A 26,733-nucleotide genomic window follows, 5' to 3' on the forward strand; every position below is an offset into this window, starting at 1 on the left:
GTGTTTGTGAATAAATGTCTAAAAAACATGAGAGATAATAAAGGATATTAGAACTCTGCATTACTAAACTTTTCCCCATGCAATTTTAATTGTATACATATAACCTTGCACAAAAATCTCCATATAAAATTGGACGGGACTATATTATTGCAACAAGCAGACAAGAACACTATGAAATACTCATTCACACACGGGCACTTTAAGTTAATGTAAATATATAGTATGTGCATGTATAAATATATATACATGCACATACTACATGTATCTATTTACATCAACTTCCATTGCCCGTGCATTCACATGCAGTTGCTCACATTCACTATTCACAACCCTTCATATGTCGTCAGGTGTTAAAATATGTTCACAGGAACCGGTAATTTGTCAGTGTATTAATAATAGTGTGGGTATACCATATACCGTACCATCCCCTAATCAGCTGCTATTGGGGGGGAGAGGGGGGGGGGCTACAAGGGCTGATACTTCACTCAAAACTTCGTTTCAAAATAGTTCTTAAAATTATCGTCACCCACCATCCTTGTGGTTTTATAAAGGGTAGCAGTATTATTACTACATATTAAATTACCAGTTCCTGTGATATGTTGTTGAATTACGGAATAGGCCTAACTTACAACTTGTTTACATATTCTAAAATTAGTGTTAAGTGCTTACGGTGAAAGATGAACTCTGCTAGGTGATGCTAAGTTGTTTAGTGAACCGAATCAGACATCTCAAATAAGATTCTCGATTATTTAACAACACAAGAATCGTTTTACAAAATGCATGCTTCGGTCCATCTTTCCCTCCCTTCTACAATCGTATTCATTCTCAAGTCAAAGTACTTTCTCCGATTGCTACCATTACCTTAAGCGTCGAAAAGACTTTGACAGGCGTGTCAGAATAAACGGTTAACAGACGTCTCGACTCTAGGGAAGTTCGGCTCTAAGTGTTCTAAACATCTCGAGCGATTTTATTGTGATAAACTTCTATGATTTTCGACATTTGTGTATCAATGTTTTATGAATATTGTAGACTTTTTTACTTATAAAGCAAAGCAATGTTATCGCAAATTTTTAGGTCTACTTACAAATGTATTAACCCCGAGATCCGCCACTAATTAGTTACACAAGTTGTGTGGTTACAACAGTCTTCACTTATCATTTTAATTTCATTGGATGATAAAATAGATGACGTTAATATTTTGAATACCTTGTATACGCAAAAGAATTTAACTATACGATGTTTATTTTTCAAATTATAACTTCAGTGGCGAATGGGCGGATCCCCCGTCCCATTCCCATCCCTCATGCATAATACTAATTATTTCCCCAGCCACTTAATGGTCAGCGGTACGTACATGTACTCACCTATCATTCTAACTTATTGAAAGTTAAAATAAATGTAGATATAATATAAAAATTTTGAATACTATATATATATATATCATATGATGAAGGCATGCCTTCATCATATGATGTTATGATGTTTATTAACTTTAGTGGTGGATAACCGAGAACAACACCCCACCCCTACTTCGCACAATTCAATTTCTAATATTGACAAGCGGCCCATTTTGACCAGATAGACATTACCCTTGAACGTAAAACACTGGTCAGTCATTGTGTATTTCTAATAAACAAACTTCATCATTGAATACAGACCGTTATGTTGCCACTGACACTACTTAGTCGTGAGTTGATTTTGTAGGTGATAGATTCCTATGATCTTTACTCGTATGTTTCATTGCTTATTTGGAGTTTTTATTTGTTTGGTTTTTCCCCCTTCTTCTTCTTCTTCAAGAGCAAAGTATTGATATTGCAGTTTAACCCCCTGTAACCGCCAGTTATTAGGTAGACGTATTGTGTTGATCTACTAATTAGGTAAATGAATTCAATGGATATCTGCGGTAATATTTAGCGTTATTCACTTAATATTAGCTTCCTAACTATATTGAAAGTTGAAATAAACAACGTTAACATTTCGAATACTTTAAATATCTAGGATACATAATCATACGAGGATTAATTTTTAATATTTTGAAATTAGAAAAACAACTTTAGAGGCGGAGGAGCGGAAGTCATCCCTCTTCCTGCAGGATTTATGGTCCAAAATTGACAAAAGGCTCGTTTTGACCAGATAGAAATGGCACTTTCAAACGGAAAATATTGGTCAGTCATTGTGTACTTCCAATTAAAAAAACTACTCCCATTGTAACTCTACTTAGTCCCTGGTATTCTACAATGTACAATTTGAATATTTCATATCTGTATGGTATAAACAGTCACACGATGTTTAGTTCGGAAATAAAAAAAAAAATGTAGTGGGGACACTGGTCAGTCATTGTGTATTCCCAATTAACAAACTACCCTTTTAAATCCTACTCGTTACGGTTCGTCAGACATGACAACATATCCGAACTAGTCTTGTATGTATGGATGTACTTGTTTATTGTAATTAAGGTCTGCTTCGCAATGAAAACCTGTTATCATTGACAATTAATTGTTATTCCACTTAGTCATCGATTTTTTATGTGATACATTTCTATGATCACAGACATTTATATATATATCAGGGTTGTCTTGTCAGGGTTTATTTATCATTATTCCAAAAGCAAAGTACTGTTATCACGATTTTATGCCTACTTCTTACCCCTCTGGATCCGCCACTAGCTAGATAATTTTGGTGATGCCTATAACAGCGGTACTCATCTATCATTGTAACATTATTGGAAGTTAAAATACAAATAGATATAATGTTAACATTTTGAATACTTTACATATATACATGTTAAGGAATTCATCATATGATGTTTATTAACTTTAGTGGTGGATGACTGAGAGCGAACATCCCCCTCTCCCTCGCACAATTCAATTTCTAGAATTGACAAGTGGCCCATTTTTACCCTTGAACGTAAAGCACTGGTCAGTCATTGTGTAATTCCAATTAACGAACTTCACCATTGAGTCCTGACCGTTACGCTTCGTCAGACACTAACCCACTAATACTACCTAGATACTGATTTTGTACGTGATAAATTCCTGTGATCTTTACTAGTATGTTTCATTGTTTATTTGGAGTTTCTATTTGTTTGGGTTTTCTATTTTCTTCTTCTTCAAAAGTAAAGTATTCATATTGCAATTTAACCCCCTGGATCCGCCACTTTTTTAAGTAAATGTATAAATATAATTGTGTTGATCTATAATAATTAGGTAAATGAAGTCAATGGATATCTGCGGTAATATTCAGCGTTATTCACTTAGCTTCCTAACTATATTGGAAGTTGAAATAGACAACGTTAACATTTTGAATAATTTAAATATTTAGAATAGATAATCGTGTTTATTTTTGAATATTTTGAAATTTAAAAAAAAAACTTTAGCGGCGGAGGAGCAGAAGCCATCCCTCCTCCTGCAGGATTTATTGTCCAAAATTGACAAAAGGCTCGTTTTGACCAGATAGAAATGGCACTTGAACGGAAAATACTGATCAATCACTCTACTTAGTCCCTGATATTCTATACAATGTACAATTTCAATACTATATGTACAGGAAATAATCACACGGATATAAAAAAAAAAATATAGTGGCCCAACTGGTCAGTCATTGTGTATTCTCAATTAACAAACTATCCTTTTAAATCCTAGTCGTTACGCTTCGTCAGACACGACAACATAACAGATTGACCCTAACCGAACAAGTCTTGTAATTAAGGTCTTCTGCTCCCAAATGGAAACCTGAATAAGATATCATTAAGGTCTTCCGTTTCCAACGGAAGATTCCGTTGTTCTTGACACTACTTAAATAATAATAATAAAATTAAAAAAAATAGTGGTCCCACTAGTCAGTCATTTTGTATTCCCAATTAACAAACTACCCTATTAAATTCTACACGTTACGCTTCGTCAGATACGAGATCATAAGTCATTGACCCTAACCTATCTAGTCTAGTATATATGGGTTTTTTGATTACTGTAATTCAGGTCCTCCGCTTCCAACTGAAGACCTCATTGTTATCTCTGTTATCATTATGGTCTTCCGCTTCCAAAGAAAAATTTCGTTGTTATTTTTGACACTACCTAGAGACATAATCTCGAACATTTATGTATTGATGATTTGTTGTTTGTTGTAATTTTTGGTGGAAGCTTTACTGGAGTTGAAATAGTTACGGTTGATATTGGAAATAGATTTTACAATGAAGAACTAATAATGTCTTCATTACTAGGAAAACTTTAGTAGCGGACTGATCAAAGCACCCACCCTTTCCCCAACCCCTCGACCAGCCATCACGTATAGTTCATTTTCCAAAATATATAGATGCAACACTTGATCGTAAAATAGTGATCAATCAATGCATATTCCTAATCAACAAAATACCTTTAAAAGTGCGACATTTAACTCTGGACACGATAAAAGTGCGGAGTTTTTTGTCTATGACAACCACATATTTTCTTCAATAAAAACACTGAAATTTCACTCTGTCATTAAATGTACGTATACGACGCGATCTAATCAAGCCGGCATAGAGGCGCCCCATGCGAAAATTACCCTTATCAAATGTTACATACTTCGGATTTTTATTGAGCTTAATCCTAAATATTGCACATCTAGATAATTTTCCAAAAATATATGAAACTTTTTACTTGTATCAAAATTCTTTCTGTTTTATATCTTCTAAATTTTACCATAGAGTTAACTAACAGTCTCACTTGCGGAATTAAGGGGTGTGGAGATCGCACCCCCCCCCCCATCATTTCAAAGATAAGAATTTAATGTGCTTGAAATTGCTCTGCTTCAATATTTTCTCCCGTAAGGGAGGGGGACAACCCCTCCCGAACCACCCTAACCGTGATTTGGTTAGTCCTCAATTGCAAAGCCCCTGTAGTCCAATATCCAGTATCCAGTTAATGTAGGGCTTTTACATGTAATATGTATATCAGATATGTTTTATCCCGTGGGGATCCGGTGTTGTATCATAGACCCCCCCCCCCCCCCGGAAAAACGGGCCCGGAATTGCGCCCCAGCATATAATTTCCCCCTATGTACAAAGTCAGTAAAGAGTCTCCCCTTTGGCGGAAAAATCACCCTGGTATATATAGAACAACCCCCCCCCCCTGTTTCCGGATTTCATTTGTTATAATAGTTTAAGGAAATAGATATGCGCTCATTAATATTACGATATTCATAAAACAAACGAATATTTTTTGTTGTTGACATGATGAAGTTGGATTTACACGCTGAAAACTTTGAAATGCATATTGTAAATACAATATGCTTACCAAAAGACTTTAACGATGGTCAATATAAGTAGGATTTTTCGTAAAAAATCGACTATAAGATGTATAATTAAAATATTTGAAAAGTAAAATAGATGAACTGTATAAATAAAAGTTATTAAATTTTCTCGTTTATTTAAATTAAAAAAAATCATTTAAGTTCTTCCCAACTTTACTAATTCAAATGTTAGATACTAGTAAATAACGATAAAGACTTTTAAGATGTCTGAATGAATTTTGATATACCATTACACGATTTGAGCAATTTCCTTTTTATAAAAAATCATAAGATGATGATTGTTCACGATACACACACACAAAAATAATCAGAAGAATTACTGGGTCTAAATAAGCAAGAGAATTCTAGTAATAGAAATGGAAACAGATACATAGCTAAAATGTAAGAATGGGGGTGTACTGTCATTTAGGGGGAATTTCTTTTTTGGGACGGTTTTTCCAAGGGGGGTTGGGTTGGACCCGGGTTAATTCTTCGTAAGGGGAAATTCTATTCCAGGCCCATCTTTCCGGGGGGAATGTCTATCCCGGGCCCGTTTTTACGGAGGGAAAGTCTATGCGGGGGAGAATCTTATGCTTTACAACACCGGGTAGAATAGGTCCTCAGTACTCCTTGCCTGTCGTAAGAGACGACCCAATGGGACAGTCCTTCGGATGAGAACGCAAAAACCGAGGCCCACTGTCTCAACTTCTGTGGCACGATAAATTCCCTCCATGCTCAAAGGCCGTAAGCACCGAGCATAGGCCTATGTTTTCAGCCCTTCACCGGTAATGGTGACGTCTTCATATGAGTGAAAAATTCTCGAGAGGAAACTTAAACAATATCCTATCAATCAAATCTGAGTCTGTTTTCATATCCATGTAACGTGTGTCTCTAGTACTTAATACATTCTAAGGAACTAAAGATCATGCACCCAATGTTGGGAATGAACTAAGTAAACTTAATTTGTGCACTTTTAATGCGATATAGTTTTAGACTTTTTTTTCATTAATGTATATTAAATATGCGCATGCCAAATATACAGCTTTTAAGAATAAAGATATGCAATCAAAATACTTTAGAGAGTACTGGTGCTAGTTTTTGCAATAAAAAGAAGAGAGAAAAAAGCGGGAGCTTTCATAGGCATTGTCCCCTGGAACCACCCAGGACTTTGTCCTGGACTTACTGAGGTCTAAAGGCGGTCTTTAGACCCACCCACCCAGCAATTTCTCCGGGCCCCAAACTGAAATATTGCACCCACCTCTGAATACAATACATAATTCATGGTTATCTTGCTTTAAAATCAACAAATGTAAATTCATGTAATACTACACAATTGTCTATTACTTGAATGTGGCCATTTGCATGGATCTTGAGAGATAATTCAATTATCCCCTAGATTATAACGCGAGAGTCTGAAGGATAGAGCCAGTCAGACAGCAGAAAGGCATGCGCATGTGCACGCGTGTAGATTCTTCTTTTCCAATATAATTTCATACTAGAGCATTACACACCCGTTTTTATTTGTCAAACTGCGTTTTGGAAATCTTCAATTCAAAATACCCAGTCTAAGCTTCGATGATTCTGGCTGTATGAACTTCGTAATATTAGGGGTGGGTCCAGGAAATGCGGTTACAGGGAGGGGGCGCCACTTTATGAGGCAGGGGGTCTGGGGGCCGCCTTGAGGCCCACAGTGGATCCAGAGCAAAGCGCTGGTGGAGTTCAGGGGGGCGAAGCCCCTGGAAGCTCCGGGATTTTACAGGGCTTGAAATATGTCTTCTATTTAGTCATTTGTGAAATTAATAAAATGACTCAAATTTTATGGGTTTTAGAACAAAATTAAGTTCTCCCAATAAAGTAATGCAAGAAATCAAAAGATTTTGTCATTTATTTCTCCATGAGTGGAAGAAATTATTGCTTCTTTTATCGTTTAGTACATTTTTCTAAACAAGATACCGCGATTTACCTTAAATTTGAAAATTTTAGGGGGGGGGGATTGCACTGAATATAGGTGTATGGAAATGTATAGATCTATGTACGTGCATTTTAATAACCAACTGGGACTTCACTTCAGAGTAACACAAATTCCTAACACTAAAAGCTGGTCTGAATCCCCCCCCCCCCCACTCGCTTATATACCCTACAAAATTTACCTGCAATATTACATAGTATTTACTAATGTCAATTATTATAAGTTCTTTTCATTAAAAACATGGAGTTTACAAATGGATGAAAAATACAAATTTCACTACATAGACTTAGGTGTACAAGTGGTTTTCGTCAAGTTTCCGCACTCATTTTTCATCTTGATAGCTTTCTCCCTGCAAAAACTTGGTGTGTCCTGCTGAAACTTGATATATCTACGTTGTTTTCAAGTAGTTTCCGCAACGACAATTTGCTGAAAGCTGATCAAGTTTGCGCAAATTTCGGTTTGCAGAAACTGTTCTGTTTTAGTATGCACATTGCTATACTGATAGTCTACCGCAAAGTTTTGATAAGTTTCCGCAATATTTTAGTTCTGTATCAGTTTGTACAATATGGTGTATACCAATTTTCAGCTTTGTGGAAACTTACTGAGACTTTATCATCGCCATGTAATTATAATAGGATGTTTGTGTTGCAATCAATATATAGAATTTTTAAAAAGATAACTGAAAACACTCGGACTAAATGCAAAGACAGCCTGTTACATGTATATTATAATTTGCGGAATGTGTTTTTCCCCTTTCGTTGTTAGTCTCACCCCCTCCCTTTGGAGGGATGGTGGTGGTGGTGGTGTCCATTTGTACTAATGAAGTATCACCTATAAGGTGTCAGTATATTCTGGTAGATTATTGCAATATACATCAGTGGCGGATTTAGAGGGGGCGTAGGCGGAGAAATAAATGACAAAATCTTTTAATTTTTTTTAATTACTTTATTGGGAGAACTTAATATTCCCCCCCCCCCAAACCTTAAAATTTGGGTCATTTTATTAATTTCACCTTATTAAATTGATAGAAAATACATGTAGTACAAATGACTAAATAGGAGAAATATTTCAAGCCCCATAAAATTTGTAAAACCCAGGAGTTTCCGGGGGCTTCGCCCCCTGGGCCCCAACCAGGGCTTCGCCATGGACCCACTGCCTCATAAAGTGGCGCCCCGTAACCACAATTCCTGGATCCGCCCCTGTACATGTAGATATGAGGAGATACTGTCTGTATAAGTTGATAGCTCATCAAACGCACCTCCTGCGATGTGAAAGTGAAAATAGCTGCAATCTTCGCCGGCGGAATTATGGTAAGGTTCAATTTCAGCAACTATTTGCGATAATGTGCTCCACGAAGATTTCCTTAAAGATTACAATTATTCTAAATGAACCCTGTGCTTCCTAATCCCCGTAATGTAGTTCTTGTTCATCAGTGGCGGATCGAGAGGGTTGTAGTCACTCCACTTTACTTCCATAGTTTTAAACAAAACTGGTCATTTTACCAGTTTGCGATATTCACCCCTCTTTGGGGCCGGGGCGGAATAGGCACAAACTTGGGTCGCAATCCGCTCATCCTTTAAACAATTCCTGGATGCGCCCTTGCCCACAGGCACCTTAAATATGGATATTACTACCCCCCCCCTCAACTTTTTTTCATATTTTTTTTATGGGAATAATTTCTCTGAAGTGTATGAATTCGTAGTCTATTTCATCCCTCTTCGATTCATGTAATCGTTTCACGTTTTTTTTTTTTTTGTTGTAAGCTTTAGAGATTGTCCTTCTACCGGTATAGAGATTGGCCTTCTACCGGTATAATAAAATTCATTTTATTATATACCAGTAGAAGGCCAATCTCTAAATACATGTATCCATACTTCCGGTGCCTGTGCCCTTGCCCGTGGAGAACAATACGTAAAGTGCACTTGTAAATATATTACCATTTTGTCTGTAATGATATTTCAGGGCCGTAAATTAACCTTCAATTTGGAGGAGGCAGGAAATTAGGCGGGGGTCTGGGGGCCTCGCTGAGCAGATTTTGTGCACACTGAACACGTTTCGTGCAAAATCCTTGATTCTAGGGCCTTCTAAGATGTTACTTGACTCTCTCATTCTAAAAGAAAGATTTGGAATGCTTTTTAAGGGAGGTATCATGTTCTTAGTTATTGGAAACAACATAAATTCTAATGAACTTTAAATTTTAATTTTTTTTGGCTCAAAAGTTGGAGGAGGCAGCTGCCTCTTCCGCCTCCATGTAATTTACGGCCCTGTATTTACGGGTGTATTCAATACCACCTCCTAATAAAAACACGGGGGTGGGGGGGGGTGGTATCGTATAGACTCTCATTATTATCATTACAAACAAAATTACCGGTTCCTGTGATTAGACAAATATTGATTTATATTCACAAAATAAAAATTAAATCAAAATCGGAACCAGGAAAGCTTAATTGATTCCCAACTACATGGAAATGGACATCAGATTTTAATAGTGATATTGTTTAGCTACAGTTCATAATGCATAAGATATAATTGCAAAAGTCTATCTGTTAGTTGGATAATATCTTGTATACAATATGAGAATTTCATAAGTTAACATCAGGGACCTATATACTAACTAGTATATAGGTCCCTGTTAACATCAACACTGTTCCAAGTATCTGATTTAAATCATTACTTCTTTTTACTGGCTAACAATTTATATTTCTATTAATTTGTCTTGAAAATGAAAAATCCATCGTACCACTGGACTTGTTTATAAAATGAAATTGATCCAACTTCGCCCCAAAATCACAGATTAAACAGTGGCGGATCTAGACCTCACTGTGTGTGTGTGGAGGGGGGGGGGCTTTTTTGGTCAAGCAAAGGAGATATGGTTTTGGTATTAAATGTTAATGAAAATTGAAACATCCATACTTCTTCATTATACTAGCCCGAATATTTAGAAATAATTGTCAAAGTGCACAAATGATCTTACAAAGATTTGGCCTAAAAGCAAAATATGCTTGACCTGGACCATTTAAATTGGCTTTAAAAGTGTTTCAGGTGTTTCCCCCCAAAAAGTCACTAAAATGATTTTAAAAGATTTGAGATGACCTTATAGAAATTAACAAATTTTGCACTAATCAAAATTTATAATCCATAGGTTTGAAATGTTTGAGTGGAGTATGAATGGTTGGTATGAGTGATTATATATCAATTGTACATCTTACCTTTAAAAGTATATATTATGATGCACTTAATTTCTATTTGTACAAATAAATTTTAAAAAAATTAAGCCTAAAAAAAATAATTTAAAAAAATTATTATAATCCGAGGATTAATGTGCATTAAATTATACTTTGTTGTACAATATGAAAAAGGTACAAATTAAACAAATATTAGAAAGAGATTACATATCTTAATGGTAGTATAAGTTAACCACATTCACTAACTGCAAAATTGTAGCTCTCTGAGAAAATATTGGGACAGATCTGTACCAATTAATATTTTCTCAGAGAGCTACAGTTCTGCAGCTATTGCATTCACATGATTATGAATTTCACAATATTTCATATGAATTTAAACGTAAAAATTAAAATGTATCCTTTGTCTTTGTATTGGGTGATGTATATTGCAACATAATTTTCAATGTTCAAGCTGAGAATTGCTTTGCCATTATTTTCCAAATATCACCATATAAGCCTACAATATTACATATTATGTATCAAATGAATTATTTATAATATTGACTGAAATAGCATGATATGTTGATCATGATATGAAATGCTTATAAAAGTATTAGATGGCAAATTACAACCTCACAAAGTCATTCACCCAGTAATTGTAGATAAGGAACAATGAGAAACAAAGTCAGGGGCTTGCTGAGCTGTAAAGAACATCCCATGTGTATTATACACAAAGGGATTAGTTGGGGTAAAATTCACCAGACAAAACCTGGGTACAGATATAAAAAAAAAATGGACAAAATGACCATGCAAGGACAAAGTCAATATTAGAAGTTTATTAAAGCATAATAACAAAATGTCACAGGACATAATACTGATTTTTATATAAATTCAGGGGGGAAATCTGTTCCTTTTGTAATGTTTACAAAAATGCATGTGTAAAATATATGTTATATTTTTATGAGATTGTTTTTCAATTTTATACTATAGATTTTGATAATTATTATTAAATGCTTATTCCTTTTATCATATCTATTGCAAAATATGAATTAAAATAGGATTTTCTTTTACTGATATAGAATACTAATAGGCTTTGTAATCATTGGGTTTACAAATTGCTACACAAGATCTGACATTTTTCACATAGCTTCTGCGTGCATGCATGTCATTTGATTCCATATCAACATATCAATTAATAGGCAAGATTCAAAATGTGAAATTACTTTGAAAAAAAAAAAACACAACAAAAAACTTGATGACTGATAATCTATAATATGCATGATAGTTCAAATTTTCTTATGAATATATATGTATATCAAATGATATGTCAGAACAATCAATTTGCTATTATTGTACATACATGTATATGCTTTCATAATTTTGCTGTTGTGTGATAATGAAATATTGTCAAATTAAAAAAAAATGTGAAATTACAATTTATTGTCCTTAGGTTTGTAATCAAGAATGAAGGAGTAAATGATAACCTAGTGGTGGATCCAGAGGGGGTGCTGGTTCAGGAAATTTTGCTAAAATAAAGTAAAAATAACACATTTTGAGGGTGGACCCCCCTCCCTTGATAACCAAAATTAATGGTAAAATTCCCCTCTCAAAAATTCCTGGATCCATCCCTGTAAGCATTAGACAATCATTAATTTGTCATTCCATTATTCATAATTTCTTCATTGGACACATGGAGGCCAACTCTCACATGTGTGTATATAGACATAATTCCAATTATTTTGAAAATAAAGAGGTCAATTAGTACCAATTGGATTCAATATAAAATATATAAAGAATATCTTATCATGGATATAAAGATTAAAACATTTCAATCATGTTAATTAATATATTTTTAGGTCAATTGATTCTCTCATGTGACCTATTGCTAGTGGTCAGCTTCTGTTGTGACAGTAAACAAAACATCAAGCTTGAAAATATCATGATTCCTAGGGTAGAAATTCTGACTCCAGGAGGAACCAAACTTGATATATAGTGTTTATGTGTAAAACATTTAAATTTAGATAACATCTTCTTTAATGCTATTGATACTTTTAGGTAAAGAAGGAACAGGTAATTGTAAATTTCATGACCTCTATCAGTGATAATAATAATAAAATTTATATACATGCAGCCTTATATAAAACAGTTTATTACTCTAAGGTGCTTTACACAATCTGATTAAAATAAGATCTTTGATCCGCTCCGTTATTGTTATGTCGTTTCAATAAGATCTTTGATCCGCTCCGTTATTGTTATGGAGAGGATCAAAGATCTTATTTATAACAATAACGGAGCGGATCAAAGATCTTATTTTAATGAGATTGTGCTTTACAAGGGCAAGAAGAGGAATGCAACAATAAAATAGAATTAAATGACATTATGACAACTTATACATGTATCTGTAAATTAAAGTGTCCGTGAAGCCGTTTTCAAAGTGCTTCTTTAAATATTGTTTATATAATAAAGAACAGAAAAAAACAAGTCTGATCACTCAGTGCTTTTTAATATGCGAGTTATTGCACGAAATATCAAAATATTGCTAATCCACACCTTTACGATAATGAAAACGGGCTCTACCGGAAGTGACGCCAACTAACATCATTGGAGCCATTCTCAATGCAAAATTGGTAGAGCTCGGTGGTGATTATAACATCGAAATGGCTAGTAAGAATAAAGGACGGATGTGCGTTGTGGCAGGTTGTAGCAAAAGACAAGCAGATGGAGTTTCGGTGCATATTTTCCCAAAAGATCAGCGTCAGCGAGCAGCCTGGGTTCGTTTTGTAAAGTTAACGAGGGCAGACTGGCCTGGGCCATCGCAGTACACAGTGATTTGTAGCGAACATTTTAACGAGGATTGCTACGAGGCCCGTTTTTCCCTGATGAAAGACTTCGGCATTCCTGCGAATAAGTGTCTTCGTAAGGGATCTGTGCCATCGATATATCCTAAGCGGAAGAGGGATGAACTCAACGACGCCTTTCTTCAGTCTCCTCAGCTCACGCCCCCCCCCCCCCCGCCCGAACGAAGAGCATATGCAAAGCGCGCAAAAAACATGGTAATTTTCTTTTCTGTTCTTCGTTGTTGTTGTTTTTTAATCAAACACACTCAGAAGTATTATTCCCACAGCGATGCAGGTTTCAACTTTATAAACAATGTACATGTCTTGCTGAAAGTAGCCAATGTCTAATGCAATCATTTCCATTTACCATATGAAACAATATAAATCAATGTACAGTAACATGTTAATTACAAAGATGTCCTTTATTTTGACTTCATGAATTGCTGGACTTCACGCATCAGTGAGGCGAGACAGTGACACAGAAGTGCAGTGGGTACAATGCACCTGTCTCATAAGCAAATAGCATACCTATCTGATTATTTGTTGAATCTCATCTTCGTAATTAATTACTAATTTACTATACTTGCAAAAATTTGAGTGTAGGTAAATTTTTAGCTAAGGATCTATATGAGTTGCTTGTCAATTCATTATTCCTTATCTTAGACTTATCTGAGTACCATAACTCAGTAAAACATTTTTTTCTCATTAGGCAAAAAAAAATTGAGATGGGATGCATGCTTATGTTTTCTACGTTTCTTGCTTCATTGTTGCTTTCATGCTCAGATTGAGGATTCGCGTAGGGGGGGGGGGTGTCCAGATCCCCACCCAGAATTTCCTAGACTTAGTACTGCATTTCCTCAAGGATGTGGTTACACTTGTAAGAATTGTTGCATTGGTTCATTATAGATACTGACAGAGTTGCTGTGTGACAACAATACAGAAATACCAGTAGAGGAAGACCTACAAGAGCGTGTTGAGAGTCAGCAAGCACCCATTCAGGTATTCCTGTTTACATAAATCAATTTAAACCAGTGTTTAAACTTAACACCTATTCACTCACCAAATGCAAGTGAAATTTGGGTTGAGCGAGTACAATTGAAATCTTTGTAACCCACATGGCCAGTACGGTTTCTTTTCAAAAAAGTATTTTATATCGGGTTCGGTATTGTGATAATCCATATTCATAAATACATTTTCCAAAATGATGCGTTAGAAATTTAACCAGTCCCATCGAACTGACTAAAACAGATGAATGTCAGTCCTCCAGACGTTTAACCAGTCACAGACTGACGAGCATATATGTTAATTCCAAGCCCTGTCTATGGTTCGAGGAAAGTGAGGTTGGGATGCTTTGCTTGATGTTGATATGGAATGAACACTGATGAACTATATATATGTAAATATTGATAGTGAGACTATTTTACATTATTTGAGTTGGTGGGCTACAAAATTCTTCGGTGGGTTCCGAAATAGCAAAATCCCGGAGCCCGCGTGGCTAATGGTATAATTCTTAAAGTTTAAACTCTGTAGGAGAATTTCACAAAAAACAATTTCCACATATTTCTATAACAATTGATTGGAAATGGTTATAGATCATGTTTGAAAATTGTCAAAACAGAAATCTGTTTTCAAATGTAGGTAATAAATCAAACATTTCTGAAACAGTAAAACTAGTTAAAATTGTTTAAAAAGTGTTTGCATTTGCATATTCTACAGAATACTCAATATTTATATTTATTTTAGGAAGAAAGTAGCATATCAATGGCCTGTCAGACAGAAGAACCTAGGAAACGCAGTGTTAAGATCCAAGTGGCTGCAAAGAATAAAGAGAAAGGTTTACAGACAATATATTATATCAGTGAATTGATTCTATGAACAGTTAATGTTTATTCATGTTTTTGTTACAATTAAAAAAAACCAGAAACACAATAAAAAGTTTTAGATAAAATAGAAATTTTAATACAAATCAATTCTCTCCTGATTGTATTTTGTTACTCGAAAAAAAGTAACTTTTTACAATTGGGCAGATTGTTAATGGCCATTTTACTCTCCAGGACTGCAAGTTAATCTCCAACCACGTGTTCGCAGCATTGGTATACAATTTAATGGCAGGGATGACTTGCCCACTCCACAAGTACCACCAGCAGCAGTTCCTGTCCTGGATTTGTCAAGTGGGGGAGAGTCAACAGAGGAAGTAGGGAGTGAGGCTGCCTCACTGTATGAACCATCTAGTGGCTGTGCCAGTTCAGATGATTCTCATATCCATAATAATAAGTAAGCTCTATTTTGCATTCTGTGAGAATTCAAGTGTTTAGTTGAGGGGGGAAAATTAGCAGTCTAAGTAAATTCAGATTGAAGTTGTAGAAATTTTTAAAATAATTGATTATGTAATTCTGAACTGTTTTCTATTAAAACAAAACAACATTATATATCTATTGTTGAAAAAAGTGTCTGAAAAATCCTATCAGTTGAAGTACTAAGGAAAACCTAAGCTATATAATCAGTTTAATTTGAAATGTTTTAGCAATGAAAAGCCCTACAACCCACTGGATGAAGAAAAGTTTATAGTGTCCAGATCAAAGTTGTTGGAGCTATTCAGTAGCTGCAAGAGGTGCCATAGACACGCCACAGCCACTATTCATCAGGTGATAGGGACGATGGCCAGGATTAGTGCAGAGTGTAAATTCTGTGGATTTACTTGGCAATGGAGTAGCCAGCCCTCCCTTGGAAACATTCCAGTAGGAAACCTCGGATTATCTGCCAGCATTCTGTTCTCTGGAGCCCTTGCTGCTAAAGTTCTGCGGGTTCTGCAGTTTATGGGAGTTGCAACCATAACAAGTAGAACATTTTATTCCCACCAGGCATCTGTGCTGTTTCCTGTCATTGCTCGTGTGTGGAACAGACACCAGGAGACGTATGCCAGGCAAACGGTGGAACGAGGGGAGCCACTGATTGTTGGTGGATTTGGGCGAGCTGACTCCCCTGGTCACTGTGCCAAGTTTGGCTCCTACAGCACTATTGACCTTGAAAAAGGAATTGTGATTGACATCCAGCTAGTTCAGGTATTTGCATAAATGAATGAAAGGAAAGATTTGACATTAACTAGTCTTTATGTATGATATTTAAACATCTATTTTAAGAAGTTTATTTTGAAAGTTGTATTTGTGATTTCAAGTTTTTGATGCTGTGTGTGAGATGTGGTTTACTTTTTCTCCTTATTTATATTGTTATACAATTTTGTAGAGTAATGAAGTAAAGAGTAGTAATGGTATGGAGAAAAGAGGTCTCGAGCGTGCTGTTGACTGGGTAAAAAATAACGATCTGGAGATAGAGACAATCATGACTGACCGCCATCTACAAATCCAGAAGTGGATCAGGGAAAATTTACCCGAGACCACTCATTACTATGTAATATTTTTAATTGTTCACTTTGATTTATGCTCTCAACATTTGCAGACATTTACTAGACACATAGCTATGCATGCTTAATTATTTGAAGTTTGGAGAGAACTGTAGAAAATATGCATTGAGAATTATCTGAGTTTGTCCTGTTTATTCAATGTAGGTTTAAAGAAAAAAGTCCTGGCTGCCGCCAAACAGAGTGAATGTGGACAGCTATCGAAGTGGAGCAGGAGCCTGACAAATCACCTATATTGGGTAGCAGCCTCTACACCTAATGGGGATGGGGACTTGATGTGGGCAAAGTGGGAATCCATTGAAAACCATGTTCACAACAAGCATGAGGGACACAATGAGCTATTCCCATCGTGTGCCCATGGCATGCTTTATGGCGACGAACGAAAGAAGAAGTGGATAAAACCAGGTAGAACCACTTGTTAAAATTTTAGATCACCAAAGTTTACTCGAATGACCTATTGCAATTGGTCTGCGGTCGTCGTCCTTCGTCATGCGTTAACAATTGAACATGTTTTACTTTTTGATGTCTACAATGCCAATTCTTTTCAACTTTGGTATGTGGCATTTTTTGAACAAGGTGGACATAAATTGTAAATTTAAGGATTCCTGCACTCCTGGAGTCTTAGGGGCAGGACAAAAATTGCCCAAATTTGACAAATTTTCTTTATATCCACATGTGTGTTAGAAAAACTAAATACATAGTAATGTAGAACAGGAAAGCCTCTACCAAAATTGTGACTTTCATGATCCCCAGGGTAGGGGTTCTGACTCCAGGACAAGACCAAATTTGGTATAGTTTTAAACATTCAAAAGACATCCTCTTTCATGCTATTGATACTAAATTGCAAATAACAGATATTTAGAATGATTGGGTAGCCCATTAAGTTGTAAATTTGATGATCCGTAGGTCAGGGGTTCAGGTCCTAAGGTGGGGCCATATAGTGAAAATGTATTAAATATTGGGAAATCTCCTCTACTCCCATATACATTCGCGAAAAACTAAATGCATGATTTTAACGTCTATGAAAATCTCTAACTTGTGAAGTTTATGACTCCTGGCCCTTTGGTGGGGTCAATATGGACACGCAGTAAAAATGTATTAAATCTTAGAAGTTTTTCTTCTTCTACTTCCATACAGAACTGAGAAAAACTAAATGCATGATTATGATGTCCATAAAGCTCTCTGCCTGTATTGTGAAATTCATGGGTTCAGGCACCCCGTATGGGCTATGATCCTTAGGTGCTCCATTAAGGCCTGTGGGCCTCTTGTTCTTTGCATAGGTCTGTTGATAATTAAACATTTTCTTTTGTCCGCATATTATTATGGTTTTTATAAAAGTGTTGAGCCTTATTAAAAACTGCGAATGTTTATTGATTTCATTTTTACTAATTTTTTCTTATATCATTTTCAAAAAGGATCAAAAGCAAGTGAGAAGATAAGTGACATCATCTTGTCCAATCAGATGAAAAGGGACATTCCAAAGCTATCCCCATTGTACCAGACATCACAGATAGAGGCATTCCATAGTACTGTCAACCACTTTACCCCCAAAATGGTGGCCCTCTCTTAATATGGCGTGTACTGCAGGTATGTTTATGCTTCAGAAATTTCATGAATGTTCAATAACCCATGCTGCTTGTATATTTTATGCAAGGCCAAATAAAATCAATTGATAGATCAACAACCCCGCCTGCCCCTCAAAAAAAGGGAGTCATCTCGATTTTTTTTTTATTTTCGCAAAATTTACAATTTCAAACAAACTTGCTTCCCAGTGACATGAGTGAATGATTAAAGTCACATAATGTTGGTTTTGTGTCTTCTACCAAGGATTCTTTGAATTTTAACTTGATTAACACTGTGATGTCTTTTGTCATTAATTTTTTTCTCTCGGGGAAATATATATTAAAAAATAAAATCCTTCCATCTGCCCCATATTTGTTGTGCTCCTGTATGATAATCTACTAATTAAGTTGAATTGACCAAAGCATGTTTAAGATAAGTAATTTTATATCAATATTGTTTTAAGGTTGATCGTTGCTGCTCTCCATTTCAATGAAAATACGTCAAGAGTGCAGGCTGCTACAAAGGAAGGGAACATGCAGTTCAAGATCAGCTTTCCCAAGTTTAAGCATGGAGAGTACAGTGTGCGAAAGAGAACTGTAGATTCAACATATGGTACTACAACAATACTCCTTTCCTCTCTTTTTCTCTCTCCCTCTCTTGACTAATGGGAATGCCTAAATAAAGTCTCTCTATATATACCAATAAAATAGAAACAGTATAAAGAATTTAAAAAATTTAATTTGCATTTATGGAAAACAATGAGCACCTAGAAGAGTAGAAATTAAGATTCTCATATGACACAGTTATTGCATATTGACTTCATTTCAGGGTATGTAACTTCATTGATGACCGAGACATTCGCATCCATGGAAGCTTCAGTTGATGCTACATCACCCCATCAACCACCTGTCTCCTGCTTGCCAGAAATACAGCCACCACCACTTTGCAGTAACTTTGTGCATCCTGAAAAAAGTGAGGCAGTGCAGCATTTCAGATCTCGTTTTAGGAGGAAAGAGACACCAGTATAGAAGAGAAGTGTGATGAACATGTGCGATGAACAAAACTTTATCACGTCCATCATGTATATAGTTGTGTAGTATATTGCATATGTAAATAACTTAGTATTAGATTGCTTTATTTTTAGTGTCATAGTATGTAGCTACAGTGTAAATAATTCCCCTTGTATAGTCATAAAGACATGGAAACATGTAAGCAGGGCCCACGTCCCATTCCTGGGTGCAGGATTTATTTTGTAGCTGATGCTTTCATTGATTTAAATTATTCTAATTAAAAAATAGATATCTTTACAGATATTTTTTTATTTTTAGTGTTCTTTTTCGTGCTTATGTTTTTAGCTTTTGTATAATATTATAAATATTTTTTTCATTATGAGAAATATTGCTTTTTTTAAACTTTTTAAAAAATGTTTTACTTTGAGTCAAATTATGCTTACTCATTCTGGGTCTTGATATCCGTGATATTCCTCTGAGCTGATTGTCTCACGGATCTTTGTTACTGCACAGGAGGGGAGGGGAACTCGAACACTCTTTCCTAAGTAGCCCCAACACCAACGAGCTAGTTGACGATATGCGGTATATCTGTTTCTCCTATGATAAAAATGTATAAATTGTTACACAACTGAATACACTACTTTTGTTGAATTCCTAATAATTATTGATAATAAAACATCATTCTTACTCATTCATGCTGTTCTGTATATCTCCATACTGAGAACGATACTGGTAGTATGCAGTCTCCAGGACAAAGACGTCTAGACAAACAGTCTGGAATCCAGGATGTCTTGTAATGCAGGTTAAATCATCACTATAAGACTCAATTTTCTCGACAATCTGTGGAATTTCAGAGCAGCATTTGCTTTCTAATGCTGTGGGCATGGGTGTGCATGATCCACTATTGCACCTAAAATTGTAATTGCATTATCAACATGTATTACTGAATCATTAGTTAATGAAGTATTTGCTATGAATTAATTTCCTGAAGACAAATAGAAAAGCAGGTAAAATATTGCATGGCAGCTTAATTACATGACTACCAGGTGCAGCACTCTCTTTATTTAGCAATTTCCTTGATGTCAATACAACACATTGTAAACAAAAAAATAATTCTTAAACTGATCCTTCAGTATTTTGATTGTTGAGGATTATTTTAAAAATTGTTGAGCAACATTTCTCCAATCATCAGAATAAAATAAAAGTTAACAAGGATCAAAATAATAATGGATTGGCGATCGAATTCCAAATTGTAAAGTCATACTTATCCACAGGGTTTTGACACAGTATGAGCAAATGGGTACTATTATACTATAATATATACTAATATTTTGTCAAAATCCTGTTATCTACATGTATGTTTCAAAGCACACAGGGTAGTGGACAGTTAACAACACAGAAGAAATTTTCTTTTCATTAACATTCTTAAAATGATTGACTTTTTGTTATGGACTCTAATCAGGACAGTGTTGTGGTCACTTCAAAGTAAAAACACGTTCAAAAATTGTCATGCGATTTCTTGGCTACCCCACTACACTTAAGGAATTCAATCTAATCTAGCTTAATCAAGCTATTATAATTACGTTTATAATGAGAGCTAAATGAAGAAATTGTGCTGGACCTGATCAATGGCCAAACGTTTTCAATAGCGTGGATACAATTATTTTTTTTCTACACGCATAAGCTGTGAAGTTATAAAGTTTTTATATATTTTTTATCAATTTAATTACATGGGTAACAAATAAAAGATAGGGAAAGTTGTACCAATCTGTATTTTCTAGTCTGCGCTGGTGGTCGACTTCGTCTTCGCTTGAACCATCAGATTCGCTAAGATCAGTCGCTTCAGGTTCAAACCGATATGGGACTATGTCCTGCTGATGTTCCTCGTGTTCTTCTTCGAAGGATGATATCTCAAATGACATGTGTAGGTCAATATCGGAAGAAGAATCCGAGGTTACGCTGTTATCGTTTACAGTTGCCATTTCAAAGCTGATGTAAAATGACGTCACGCAAGTATTTTGCTAATAATAGTACAACCGGAAGTTGCCTTGATTGGTTTTAATCAGGTGCGAAAATCGACAACTTTGAACGGGAATAATTTCCTTATCGCCGCTATATTGACTGTAAAATTTTGGGATATTGACTTTCGTGTTATTCTACACCAATTAATCAAAACTTTGACTTTGACTTCACGGACTCTTTAAATTATCAAAATAAAACACTAATGGCTAAAAGTTGGTTGGTTTTTTGGGTGGGTTTTTTTTTTGGTATTTGATAATTAAAAACACAGTTTATATATACATGTTAGAATCTAAAGGTTTTGATACTAGCTTTAAAATAGATGGAACCAAAAATGGTCATAGTAATTACATGTCTTTATGATTTAAAAGAATCCTTCTTTAATTTTGTTGACACTAGAATATTATAAATGATGGATGCATTGTCAAGAAAAACAGAAAGAGATGTACAAAAATTGTGACACTTGCAACTCCAGGGTTCTGATTCAAGGTCAGATCCAAATAGTGTTAAAAGTGTATATCAAGTTTATAATTGTAAAATGTTTCATCAGTATAGACGCTTTTGGGGGAATGAATTACACCTTATACATGTATTATACTTCTACTGAATATTAGAATTTAGCATATAAATGCATGCCTAGAGCAAGAAAAGTTACTGTATTATATAGATTTCATTCATATTGAGGTTAGTAATACTTTTAACTAAATAACTCGGGTATTTAGTTAAGGTCAGTGTCTTGTTGATATTTTTGATGTGTGTATGCATGTACGTGTATGTGTGCGTGTGTGTGTGAAATACAAAAAAATCCATAAAGATTTGTTTCAGAGTTTTGAGTAGTGATCAGTTTTAGCAATCATCAACAGCTAGGGTATGAATCTGTACACTCATCTTTGTTAATTTCTAAAAAGACTTAAATTGCATTTCAAAAGTAGTCAAGTGTTATGTGAAGGAGATTTGAGGAACATATGTTCCTGCTAAATGTGTGTGATCATACATTTGGGGTGTCAATGGATGGAAAATCATCTGAAGATCGAAGTTTTGAAGAAATTGAAATACTTTATTGAATATTAATCAATCTTATTTTCATTCTAAAATCATGTACTCAAAGGAATTTTCTTTCAATTACATATGTAAGTGCATTAAATTGAATTATTTTTCTATTTCTTACTTACATTTAAAACAGTTATGTTTGTCATTTTGTTTCTCAAAGTAGAAAATATTTTCATGTAGATTTTTCTTCCAAGATTATTATTCCTTAGATTTCAATTTAGAACATTCAAGTAAAAGAAAATAAGACTCTAAAAAAGGAGGTCTCCATGTGAATTGAGAGAAAGAAACGGAAATTATAAATTCTGTGGTGACATTAAATTTCATTTCATAATTTTGCCAGCTATAATAAGGTATGATATGAGATTCAGGGTGGTACATTTATGTGCATACATAAATCATGTGATTGTCAGAGGGAGAATGATGGACCGAAGCATGCATTTTGTAAAATGATTCTTGTGTTGTTAAATCTTCGAGAATCTTGTTGGAGATGTCTGATTCGGTTCACGAAACAACTTAGCATCATCTAGCAGTAGCAGATTTCACCGTAAGCACTTAATTAACACTAATTTTAATATATTGAAAACAAATTGTAACTGTAAGCTAGGCTATTCCAAAATTCCACAACATATCAGAGGAACCGGTAATTTAGCCTGTGCATAATGATAAGAGTAGGGGTATATACCACACACCCCTAATAAAAGCACTGGGATTACTGAATCAGAATGACAATTGGGGTGGGACGATAAAAGCAGAATTTTCGAATTATTTTGAAGCGAAGTCTTTTGGGTTATTTTTTTCATTGGGGATGGTACCATAGGGCCTACTATTATTATTACAGACAAAAATACCGGTTCCTGTGAATATTCACACCTGACGACCTGTAAAGGGTTGTAAATAGAGAATGTGAACAGCTGCATGTAAATAAGTTAGTGTTCTAACTGCATAATTTAATACCGTTCAATTTTATTCTAATATTTTTGTGATAGGGTTATATGTATACAATTGAAATTGCATGGGAAAGAGTTTAGTAATGCAGAGCTCTAATATAATTTAATTTCTCATGTTGTTTAGACATTTATCCATTAACACATGTATAGGTCTACATAATTTAGGAATGTAATTACTAGATATAAAGTTAATGTAATTCCTTAGCTTGCAAGTACATTCTTAAGAATCATGACAAACAACACTCTTTAAGATACAATTTTCTGCTTTATTACTATATTCATGGGATAAAAGTCCCCATCCTGTGTTTTATTTGGGATATTTATTCCCATTCATGCTCAAATAGGATATTCACTGCCATTTCATGTTCATTATGGGACATTTCCTCCTATGGGACATTGTATCCCATTTTGAATTTAAATATGGGAGTTAAAATCCTATGGGAGAAATTATATTTTTTCTCCCATGGGATTTTTGGTAGGAGTGAAAATCCCTCCAAAATCCCATGGGATTTTTTGATTTCAGGTGAAATATCTTAAAAACTACAATAGTTACAAGTGTAAATGTTGGTGCATGTCTTGTGAACATAAAATCCCATCTTTTTTTGTAAAGGGTTTATTTGTATCCTTAATAAAAGGGTTGGCGAAACTGCGGACTTTTGTCGTGTCCAGAGTTAAATGTCGCACTGTTAAAGTAGGAAAAGAGACATTCATGAATTTTCTCAACAAATAAACTAATAGTCTCCTTTTTATTGCTAGTAGTTTCTGGCAACAAAGAAAAGAAATCAGCAAGGAAATCAATATCTTTTGTGGACATAAAAGATCAACCAATTGGAGGTTATTTAATTGATGACAGGGTATTTACAGAGTTACTATCAAAAAATGTAATTTGAAATTGGATCATGGTAAAATAAATATCAACATTGTACATTGTAGTGTATAAACGATGCATCATTAATAGAGAAATCGTCGTTAATTTTAATCTATGGCATCTTGAATTTATTTCATTGCTTCAGTTTTTATGTATTTCAGATATTAAAACACAAACTGAGAAGAAATCTACTCATTATTCAAGGGGAAGTAGAAGTAAGAATTTTCTCTGTGTATTTATAGATAAATGCATGCCACTTTGTTTATCATATTCCAAGGTCATCCAAAACATTCATATTGTGTGAAAACTATACATGAATTTTTGTTGGATTTTCCCCTACATTTAGCATTTTTAAATATGACAGTTTGGTTGAACTTTTTAAGAGGGTGTCCATTATGATATCAGGCAGAGGTCGGCACATGCTATCTCTCAGATTTTCATGAAACTTTGTGTACAGGTTCCTACCGACCCCAATATTAAATTTGCCAAATAAAAAGTTTCTATCATGTTTAGTCTGGGTTCAACATGGGAAAACAACTTTTGAGACAATTTTCGGTGCAAAAAGATCACGAAATATTGGAAAAAAGAGCTGTTTGAACAGCTTTAAAATGTCATATAACTAAGAAATAGAGAAAAGTACTATTTTTGTAAGAGATGTATTTTAATACCATATTTTTACCTATATGTTGTTTAACTTCTTCCAATTGATTAGGTGGTATCCTTCTGTGTGGTACACGAATAGGTATTTCGTCATTCAAATTAATAGAATGTTTGATCAATGATGTTTGTCCTAAATCAAAATCATCTTTACAGAATGAGTCGGAATGTTTCTTCAATAGAGCATCAAAAATTTTCTTCTGCTCCTCAGAAAACTCTACATCATTAATGTTCAGTTTGATATCAGATTTCACATTCTGTTGACATTTGTCTACAGTCATTTGCGAATTACCACTTCCTTGTCAGTGAATTCCACATCATAGTTGTCACACGTTAACCTAACCGAATCTACACTAAGCAATGTTCCGATTCTACTCTTAGCTTTCAGCCAGACATCTTCACTTCCCATATTGACAACGCGCACAAAAACTTTTCCATTACACACATTACTTAGAGTGTCTATTACGGAAATATTTCTAGGTAGAGCTCCTGTCGATCCTTGAATAGCTTGTACAGTTGCTGCATATTCTTCTCCCTTCTTGTTGTGTCGTGTCGACCCAGTAACAACTTTCATTGAGTAAGCAGGTATACGTATATTGTCCTTCCCTGCGACCTCCACGAAATCTATTCGATCACACTTATCGTTCATTTCAAAAACTGTTTTCACTTTGTCCCAATTTTCCATATCAGAGGAATTAGTGTCATTGTCACAAATTTCACTAGTAGTGTATTTTAATATGTTACAGCCAAAAATTCCTTCCGTTGATTTCGAATTTATGTCTTTAGAAACTAGGAATCCAACATTGTGAAATTTACAGCCACAAACGTCCAGATCAAGTTCAATATATCCGAAATACGGAATGTCAGTGTCATTGGCTGCTACCAATTTCAGTAGTTGTGTGGTGTCTCTAACTTTCACTGATGAAAAATGTTTCTCGTAAACAGTTTCTGGAATTGTTGATACTTCTGATCCGGTATCAAGAAGAAAAGTCATTTCAATCCCATCGAGATTTACTGTAGCTTTTGGACATTTTGAAAATACATTATTAACACTCTGAAGTTTATTCACAGTTTTTGAGTCGGTGTGATTACATTGCCACTCATCAGTATGACTCTCTACTGAGAGGGCTGCTCTTTTGGGTCCTTTGATTCAGTTTTCTTCTTTGAATCCTTATTAGGGCACACATTCCTCTTGTGTCCTTCCTTTCCACACTCGAAACATGTCACAACGAATTTTCTACCTTTGCCTTGTCCACGACCTTGACCTCGGAAATTTCCTTGAGTTGACTGAGACATCTTCGTTAAAAGGTCAATCTGTTTTTGTTGTTGTTCTAGTAGATCCTGTTGCTTCTTCAGAATTTGTAGCAGTTCTTGATTAGAAGTCAAACACTCGACACTTTGTTTGTTTACTTTCGCTGACATTTCTGGATTTGGCTTATCATCGATCCACTGAAGAATCTGTCCTCGAAATTCCAGAAATGGCATTTTGGAATGTTCAAATGCAAACTTTCGTAGTTCTCGTTTTAACTGTGGATCACGCACACCATCAACAAATTTGTCCATCAGAATTTTGTTGAAATGTTTCATATCACTTCCTTCTTTGTGATCCGTGTTGCCATCTTCAATAGAGCTAACGAATACATTTCAATGGTTTCGTTTTCTTTCTGTACACGTTCATAGAAAGCTTGCCGTAATTGTGAAACTGTTTCCTGTACAAGGTACACACTTTCAATGATGACGAAAATGTCTTCTGGTGTCTGTTTACATTCAGCTGGTCGAAGTCTCACCTCACTTTTAGCTGCTCCTTCAAGATGATCAAGGATAAATTCTATTTTCTTGTCAGGGGATTGGATACTGTGCAGATGTTCTCGCATGTCCATTAACCAGTCCTCTACATCTGGATCAGAGTCTTTAACAGGTCTTCCAGAAAACTTTGGTAACTTCCTCTCAGTCCTAATATATA

At 35.0% G+C, this 26,733-nt stretch overlaps 1 protein-coding gene and 1 pseudogene across 1 annotated transcript; one reads left to right on the forward strand and one right to left on the reverse strand.

The window, feature by feature from the left end:
- Positions 1–14,985: 14,985 nt before the first annotated feature.
- LOC130055237 (uncharacterized) lies at positions 14,986–19,548 on the forward strand (annotated as a pseudogene).
- Positions 19,549–19,913: 365 nt separating this feature from the next.
- On the reverse strand, positions 19,914–21,211 carry LOC130054513 (uncharacterized). The gene is made up of 2 exons (XM_056164478.1): positions 20,994–21,211; positions 19,914–20,139 (listed from the first exon to the last, which is right to left on the reverse strand). The coding sequence occupies exons 1-2, from the start codon at positions 21,209–21,211 to the stop codon at positions 19,914–19,916; spliced, it is 444 nt and encodes a 147-aa protein (XP_056020453.1).
- Between the last annotated feature and the right edge of the window lie 5,522 nt (positions 21,212–26,733).

The sequence above is a fragment of the Ostrea edulis genome, chromosome 5, assembly GCF_947568905.1.
Source record: "Ostrea edulis chromosome 5, xbOstEdul1.1, whole genome shotgun sequence".
Taxonomy (NCBI): domain Eukaryota; kingdom Metazoa; phylum Mollusca; class Bivalvia; order Ostreida; family Ostreidae; genus Ostrea; species Ostrea edulis.

What these genes read in the sequence shown, in the direction of transcription:
- LOC130054513 (XM_056164478.1), bottom strand. Translation starts at nt 21,211, where the DNA reads ATGGCAACTGTAAACGATAACAGCGTAACCTCGGATTCTTCTTCCGAT. An exon ending in AGACTAGAAAATACAGATTG is followed by an intron (nt 20,140 to 20,993) that starts GTACAACTTTCC and finishes TTACAATTTTAG; the next exon opens with GTGCAATAGTGGATCATGCA.